General features: G+C 39.4%; 1 protein-coding gene across 2 annotated transcripts; it reads right to left on the minus strand.

Annotated features, from left to right (window-relative positions):
- Positions 1-274: 274 nt before the first annotated feature.
- On the minus strand, positions 275-7,736 carry LOC148015369 (GABA transporter 1-like). 2 transcript variants are annotated; one of them, XM_087665757.1, is made up of 8 exons: positions 7,608-7,736; positions 7,083-7,337; positions 5,848-6,078; positions 5,451-5,548; positions 4,565-4,751; positions 4,279-4,412; positions 3,922-4,158; positions 275-1,188 (listed from the first exon to the last, which is right to left on the minus strand). In XM_087665757.1, exons 2-8 carry the CDS (start codon positions 7,261-7,263, stop codon positions 808-810), a joined length of 1,449 nt encoding a protein of 482 aa, XP_087521883.1. In that variant the 5' UTR covers positions 7,264-7,337; positions 7,608-7,736; the 3' UTR covers positions 275-807. The 2 variants fall into 2 exon arrangements, with proteins under 2 accessions (XP_087521883.1, XP_087521881.1); XM_087665755.1 differs by lacking the exon at positions 7,608-7,736 and having other exon boundaries at positions 7,083-7,515.
- Between the last annotated feature and the right edge of the window lie 929 nt (positions 7,737-8,665).

An 8,665-nucleotide genomic window follows, 5' to 3' on the forward strand; every position in this document is an offset into this window, starting at 1 on the left:
TGCTATGAATTCTTGAGGTGTTGATCTCTATTCTTCTAATATAATGGAAAACTCACAATTTATTGAAGGATCTCTATACTTTTCTCTTTTAGAATGATATGCATGTGTTCATCCCTTATACAGGTGTATGTCACTAATTAAAAATAGGACATTAGTTCATGACTTTTATGAGAAGGCAAATTAATTGTAGTGACTGCCTTGAGGGTGCAACTAGATTGCTTCTTTCTCTTGAATATATGTTTGCAAAGTTATGTTATGTCAATTTTGTTTCTTATTTCCCATGATTGGAACCAAACATTTCACAGTCATGATCATAGTGCTAACTACAATTAGTGATATAATCTGCAAGTAATGTAGTAAGTACAACCCAATTTTGTGGGAGAATATTTTCAAGCACCCAATATTAGTATCAATGGGTGTTTTGCTCATAAGAGAGTTATATAAGGATCTTTCTAGGAAAAGGACAAGCCTTGTGGTCATGGGAGAGTTATATAAATATATTTCTCGGAAAAGGACAAGCCTTATAGCAACTTGGACATATATAAGCTTAATGAAGCAAGGAGTTTTGATAAGATATAAGAAGGGAGCTATGTTAAGATGGACCATTGGACATATGTAGTCTACTAATGCATGTGAAAAGGGGTTGAATATGCCATTCTGGTAGGCTAAAGTTGTTGCCGAGGTTGAGGAGATTGCAGGGAAGAGTAATGCTGCGGTGGAAGGGATGATGGTGGTGGTGTCTGCAGGGGAGCCATTAGTGGTGTTGACGATGATGATGATGACGGCGACGATGAGTATAATGATGACTTAGACGTTGGCAAAGAGGCGGTAGGTTCGAGCGTCGGAGATGATCTGGTGGAGGGAGGCGATGCCGCCGAGGACCATGACGATGAGGGAGGCGCTCATGATGAGGTAGTTGACCCAGAAGGGGAAGGTCTTGGGGGAGGGGCGGAAGATGATGGTGTAGAAGAGGAGCGGGAGGAAGAGAGAGATCGGCGTGAAGCCCACGGCCCCCATGAAGGCGCTGAACTCCACGAAGAAGGGCAGCATCGCCGCCAGCAGCGTCGACACCACCACGAACACCGACCTCGCCGCCAGCCTCGCCGCCACGTTCCGCCTTGAGAACTTCCCCTGCCTCCCATCCGCCGCCATCGCTTCCAGCCTCTCGAACGTCGGATGCAGATGCAGCTGCAGCATTCAATCATGCAACATGTATGAGAATCGATAAATATACATACACATAAATAAATAAACAAATAGATAAAACCTAAATAACAAAAATACAAAGAAATATATATCCATCATTTATTTATTTATTATAGATATATACATACATATACACACACATATATAAATTATACACACATCGTATACACACACAACAATAAATCGTTATAAGTAAATAAATAAATTTGTATATCTATGTGTGTGTGTGTGTGTGCATGTGAGTGTACTAATACAAAACAATCACTCCATCTCATACGTCCATGATAATCTAGCTTCAATACAAATTGAACTCTAGACCTTCTCCATTACAAGTCAAGTTGAAGATGAGGTTTTATATTTTTCATATTTATATCATTCTCAACTTTAAAAATGGCAAACATATACAATTCTTAGTTATTAAAAACATTGAATCCAGATGCAATTGCATCATTTAACACCCTATGGTCAAGCCTCAATTAGTGATCATGCTCACACACCAAGGTTTAATCTTGAATCAACTCAACACTATCCAAGATGTTTGCCCTAGCTAGTTTATTAATGCATGATTAAGGTTTAGTGTCAACTGAGTAAATTGATAATCCAAGGTTTATTGTCCAAGTATATTGTTGGATTTAAGAGTCACATTGAAGCACAACTTTCTCTACGTAGTACTTTAACAACTATGTTTTTTGTTATGTCAATTATTCTAATAGATCTTCATAAGAATAAATGCAATTTTTAGGCCAAAGAGTAACTGTTAAATCTTTCTAATACAACAGTTTTTTGCTTCACTATAATGCATATATATTTATTTGCTTACAATACTAATCTTAGAAAAGCATCACATGCACATGCAACTCCAATTAAAAGTATTCACCCCAACACTTTGAAACATGATCCATCCTAAAGTTGGTTCCAAGTTTCAAGAATGCATACATATACTATTTGTTACCACTACCCTTAAATATTACTTCTAATATTTGAAGGTGAGCTCTTGGTTAGACAAAGAAAATTATTCCAATCCAAAGAAAGTTCACTTGTTGGACACTTTGTCAGGATACATGTCTCTTCTACTTCTCTATCTATTCCCTTTTTAGAGTTTTTTAAAATATTGGTTTCATGTCAGTCAAGTCATTGTTTCAACTGTTGCCGTATGTTATCAAAGCTAGATTGAACATTGGATCACCTTCGTGTCAATTCATTTTACCTTCCGAAAGTTTTCCTTGCCCTTTATGTAACTATTTCAAGGAGATTAACTGAACATGTCTTGACTTATTAGAAGCTAGTCCATCAATTTCAAAAAGGACAACTAAACACTTCTTGACTTATTAGAAGCTAGTCCATCAATTTCGAAAAGGAGAACTTGTTAACCAATTTATGTTTAGTTGTTATCTATCGCTGTAACTACTTGAATTGTATTCATGTTTATTTATGGAGGCTATGGGAGAGAAGGAAAATTTTGAGCTATTAAATTTTTTGAATAGCCTTCCAAACATACAAGGTTTCATTTAATGTCTAAAGTATAAGAGTTTCTATTATCTAGCTACCCTTATGACTAAGAATTTCATAATTAAATATTTTACCTTCATATGACAATTGCCATAAACCAATGAAGATTGGGTCAAATCACTAACATTGCACACATGCTCTTAAAGCAATATATTTCTTAAGATAAAGTATTAATAAACATAGTGATATAAACGTATACCTCTATGTCAATTTCCTTTTTGCACATCCACATGTTCACATATATCGTGAATTTTCACCTTATAACTTTCTAGTTCTATATTCCGTGTCAAACTGGACAACACCCAAAGGTTGCTTAAAAAGGGGCATACTATTTGTAAAGTATGAAATTGCTTGGCAAAGCATGATGTCCATGCAACTAATGACAATGCCTTTCCTCCTTCAATTCCTCTTCTCTTGATCAAGAAAAAGGAGAGGTATCTTCTTACAAAATCTATGATTCTTTCTTTGATGTGTTTCACTCATTTCCAATCTCATTTGAAATGACTTGTTTAGTTCTAGAGTGTAAGCAATTTTTTAAATAAAGTGTTCAATAGTTTTGTCTAAAGCTATTCCTTATGGACAATGATGCATTAGGTATAAGGGACCCTGTCTTAAATGGGCTCAAGTTAGTTGTACACCTGGACCCTATCCTTTTGTACAGCATGTGTGCACCTTCTCTCTGTATCTTTTGAACGATGGTAAAGTTAGATAAGGATTTACATGGCTCAGTCCTTTTGTGGCTAACATGTAGTATTCATAAGGTGTGAAAAAACTGAACAAACTCCCATGTTCATATATTGACCACACATGCCCCTCACAAATGTCACATTTAGCCACATAGGAATGCACATTTTTCCCTTATGTATACCCATGCTCCGTACACATACAAAAATTTGGCCCCACATTATGAGGTCCTATATATGTAGGTCTTTTATATTTTTTATTATGATATTATTAATTAGAGAAAATTAACATTTATATATGCTAGTTTCCTTTTTCTATTGTGTTAATATTGATGGAGATTAATAAGGAAAAGAGCATGATTCTTTTTACAAAACTAAAGACTTATCAATTCTAATTAACTAGGGATATTGTTTCAATCAAGAACAAGTTAGATTCTTCTAACCATTACTATAACATATCCTTCCAAGAAATGCTAATAAAACTTGTGGAATTTGCAATCATGATGATAGAAATAGAACTTACAACAGTGTAGACGATGAGTTGAAAACATGCACAAGCATTTCCTGAGAAGTAAAGCCATCGTGGGACGAGTGCATGATTGTGTGACTTAAACATGCTCAAGAAGATGACACCATTTGCCGTGTTACCAAAAGCCCAATAGCCAGAAATAGCAACTGGGAAGAATGTGCATAATGCCACTGCATAGCACACCCCTAAGCCTTTCACCATCTTCCTCTCTACAGGCTCAGCTAAGGATGCCTATAATTACCCAATATACATTAGATTAGACCATAGCCAATATCAATCTTAATTTACATAGACTAATAAAATAGTTAGAGTCCATGGTTAAAATAAAATGTTAGTGGTTTAAGTCTTTACTTGTATCTCAACTACCAATGGATTCGAACATGTTGTGACCATAACTGAAATGGCAGTGAAGATCCCAAATATCTTTTGCACCTCTGATTGACCGGGAACGCCATAATTGGGTTTTGATGCTTTTGTTGAATACCCTAATAATCATCATTTGCAAGGTAAAATGCATGTCATATATAGCTTGCATGGAACTAGGCACTATTTAGTTAACATTGGCCCACGTGAAAATGCATTGTAAAATGTTCACTCATGTGAAAATAACGAGACTCTACTAGGTTTGGATCCACACCTGCAATAATAGATCCAATGATTGCGCACAAGCTAAATCCAAAGCACAAGATTATGGACACCAGGTTGAAGTGGCGTAGGGAATGCATGGAGGGTATTTGAGAAAGTAGTAGGACTAAGATGCCGAATATAACTATGAACTCATAAAGCTCCAACGCTCCACCATTACTGTAAGAGTGATACATTTCCTGTGCATAGATAAAAACACTAATCTGGTTAATTAGTATTCTACCAATGTTTAACATGAGACAGTGAAAGCCCTTAAAGTGATATTTAGGTTATAGCTTTATACTTGTTTGTAGCTAAGATTGCTTTTTAAAAAAGATTATAGCCCTATACAAGAAAACCTGACTCTTAGAGATTCTCAAGTCTTAATTAGAATTAGACAATCATCCATTTTTTTGTGACGGGAAAGAGAATGCGGTGATTAATCTGTCCTTTATACTTTTTCTTATGATGTGATAAGAAAAGGTGACTAATTCTTGGTGGCGACCGGTGATCTTTGTCAATTATAAGGGCACACGATGATGAATCATGATAATTAAAACGCATGGCATAAGGTTTGATGTAGGAATGGACAATATACTAACTACTAAGCAAATTGCTAAATAGAGATGGATACTACTAGGTAGTAGGCAAATTGCTAAATCCATATATAGAGCCTTTCTGTTTTCAAAATTGGGGAGTAATTTTAGAGATTTAGATCGTCCTTCTTCGTATTTTTGAAAAGTTACAATGAAAGTATTTTGGGAAGTGAAACTCGAGCAGGCGGCTGTCTGTTCTTTAGCATCGGTGCGCCACACGACACAGACACAGACACACAGGCACACGCAGAGAGAGAGAGAGAGAGAGAGAGAGAGAGAGAGAGAGAGAGAGAGAGAGCCTACTTTCATAGTTTGGCCACCAAGAAGCGTTCCCCCGATGACCACCATGAAACACACGCTAAGCTGGAGTGGGGCAACGAGGTACTGTGTCCACCACGGTCCTGTCAGGGTCATACTAAGAATCCAATCAGGGAAATATAATACCAGTCAAAGTACGATTTGTAAGACCAGATTAAGATGATTAACAAGCCGGATAGGAAGGGTTATAATAATTAAGCGCTAATTATCCAAACAGAGAGTATGATCTTCGTTATCCTGGCAGCGATGCGAGAGTGCTGAGGTTGAGGATTAAGCCATGGTTAATAACGAGGTTTGTGGTATATTTAGGTAATTAATGAGTGGGGAATCTGGGGTTGATTAAGATTATGTGAAGATAGGTGATGAGCATGATGATGATTACCGAGGACGTGCTCACTGAGGTCGCAGAAGCGGAGGGAGCGCATGCCGCGCACCTCGAGGCGCTCCATGGAGAGCGAGAGCAGGTAGCAGGCGTAGTACGACACCGCCGCTGCCGCCGCCAGCGCCAGGACTCCTGGGCCCCACCCCAGCGCCGCCATCGCGTACGGCAGGCTGAGCAGTGGCGGCCCCGCCGTCGCCGACGTGAGGTGGTACGCTGCATGTATCCACGTGCCTGCACCCCATTCGCTTTCATCAGTATCAGGAAAAATATCATACCTACATAAATATGTATCAATTCTGTTATAATTACCATGTTATTTTTCTTGTGTTTTTTAGAAGCTATTTCTTCTCTTTTCATTGGATACTCTATCACGTGGCAGAAGGTGGTTGGTGAGTTGCAAAGTAATAAAGAAAGTTTATTGAGATTTAATGAGACAACGTGGCGGAAGGAAGGTAGCGTTAAAAATAATGTACTTGTCGCATGATGGGTAAAGCGTAGGTTGCTTGCTATACTATCTCTAACGCATTTACCATTTGTAATTAATCTAGCTTACTAGTACGAAATTGTTGGTTGTATTGTAATAGTTTCTAATTTATTTGAATTTTGGATTGATTTTTCTTGCATTATTTAGTCTAGCTTGTTGCCCGTGCACAAAAAATTTCTACCCATTTCCTATCATGGGAATAATGCACAAAAAAGTTCAGAACATTTCCAATCATGGAGATGATCATAGGATTCCCATCTAGTAGTGTCAAGCATCATGCGCTCCTTCCAAGGAAGGCCACATCACATCACATCCAGCTTGTTGCAATGCAGGAGAAGGGGCTCCAGTTGGCCTTCATGCTTGTGATCCAAGCCCCTACACTAAGAATCATATTATGGAAGCTCATAACTTATTAGCCTATTGCAATAGGGAGCCAAAACCGTGCAAGTGATCCATTTCCCTACTACTAACATGTGGTAGTTTTCGACAACCTAGGCCGCTAGGTATGGCGTAGAAGCTCACGATTTGTTGGAGCTCAAAAAACAAATTATGGAGATCCATACTATGAAAAAGATCCAAAGACTTCTATAATTCTATGGAGATAAGAGATCAAACAATGCGCATAAGGTTTGAATACATCCATCTATATTGTAATTTGACGTTATTATCACGTTAATACGATCGTATTAAAGATCCCTAACTTTGATATGCATATAAAAAACCCATGCAAATACTTAAAACATATATATACCTTTGGATTCGAGGGCAAATTTGGTTGGTTCGTCATCCACGCCTTTAAGGTTAACTTCTTTGCTACTAATCATGGGCTTGTGGCCATGCATTGGACCCATTTCGGCATCGATGGGGTGGGTGGCGCGATGGGCAGCGGGCTGGTGAGGAAGGATGTTAATGGCGGCGGTGCTGTGGCCCATGATGGAAGCGCTAGCGGCTAATATACAGGAGCTACAGCGCGCCCTTCGGCTTAAGCGAACAGGCGAGCTGTGAGCTGCAAGCCAGGATTGAATAGATTTTAGATAAAACAAGCAGTACGAGCGGCTCTTTATAAGGGCAGGAAAAGCAAGGGGGAGGCGAAATAGGCATGTTGTGGGGAGGTTATAGGGTCTATGACAAGAGGAAAAGGATAGAAGCTGTGGGGGGGGGGGGGGGGATATATAGAAATGAAGCCTAGAAGCTAGTTCCATATATTATAAGGATACACGCACACGCTGAATATATATGAACATGAGAGAGAGAGAGAGAGAGAGAGAGAGGGAACCTATTCGCCTCGCTGGAGCACGCTCGAGGGGCGCAGCAGCCTCTCCGATGCTTCCTCCAATTATTTAACAAATTCCCGGTTCTCCCCCACTACTTAGCTTGCATGGCCCAAATTTACCCAGCAAAAAACCCAAAAAAAAATTATTATCTTTTTCCGCTGCCCAAATTCAAAAAAGAAATTAAAAAGAAAATCCAGAGTTGGTGCTACGGCCACTTTAGCCAAGTGGGTGACCCACCAAATGAGAGGGACTATCGCTGTAGCCTGTGTGAGAGGGGACATGTGACGTTTCTGCCCTATTGCATCCCGTAAATAGTGAATATATACGTTTAAAAAACAAATAAATAAAAATGCGCCATTTTTCCGTCTTTATCCAGCCTACGTTGACAAACCCGGTCGATAATTACTGTATTACCGGGACCCTGTTACGCAACCGTCGTTTTTTTCCTCTCTCGACAATCAATTTAGGGTTTCTTTTTATGGCGACGTTAACGTAATCCACAAGGCATCATTCCCAGCCCAATATTGGAGAGAACCAAACCCCCCCCCCCCCCCCCCCCCCCCCCCCTCTCTCTCTGTGTCTTTGATCGAGTTGCATATATTCGAAGCAAAAGCCTAGACGCACCAAATATCACCACTGTTTCATATCACTAGCTGCATGCGCATGTGATCACAGCACATTCGCACTTAAAACACACACCCTCTACTTACTCATCGCACTGAATATATCGCCACTGTGCAATAATGCAACATACCTCATTCCTTCCTTGCGCATCAGGCGCACCTTCTGATAGGCTCCTAATAATTAGGCATTTTTAGACCCGGCTAGCTGCCTTAATTACCAGCCCACTACTAACGGGGCCGGCCCCATTCTCTTCCGCAGTGATTATGACACTATTAACAGTGATTAAGCTGCTAGTGCTATCTAACTTCGGATTTTCACTATTTCTAGGAGGAGCCATCATTAGTCACAATGTGACATACTTTGGTGACTTTCCCCTACCTTTGTCCCGGGGGCACATCACATCAAGGCTCTCTTTCTTAAGTAAGACATGACTAAG

Source organism: Lygodium microphyllum, chromosome 24 (genome assembly GCF_053477565.2).
Source record: "Lygodium microphyllum isolate KBCC chromosome 24, Lygodium_microphyllum_v1.1.10, whole genome shotgun sequence".
Lineage (NCBI taxonomy): Eukaryota > Viridiplantae > Streptophyta > Polypodiopsida > Schizaeales > Lygodiaceae > Lygodium > Lygodium microphyllum.

Excerpts from the sequence above, each read along its gene's own strand:
- LOC148015369 (XM_087665757.1), bottom strand. The coding sequence starts at position 7,263 with ATGGGCCACAGCACCGCCGCCATTAACATCCTTCCTCACCAGCCCGCT. Across the intron at positions 4,413-4,564 it reads CATTGGATCTATTATTGCAG|GGTATTCAACAAAAGCATCA; the intron begins GTGTGGATCCAA and ends GATGATTATTAG. Across the intron at positions 1,189-3,921 it reads AACTCATCGTCTACACTGTT|CTGCATCTGCATCCGACGTT; the intron begins GTAAGTTCTATT and ends TGAATGCTGCAG.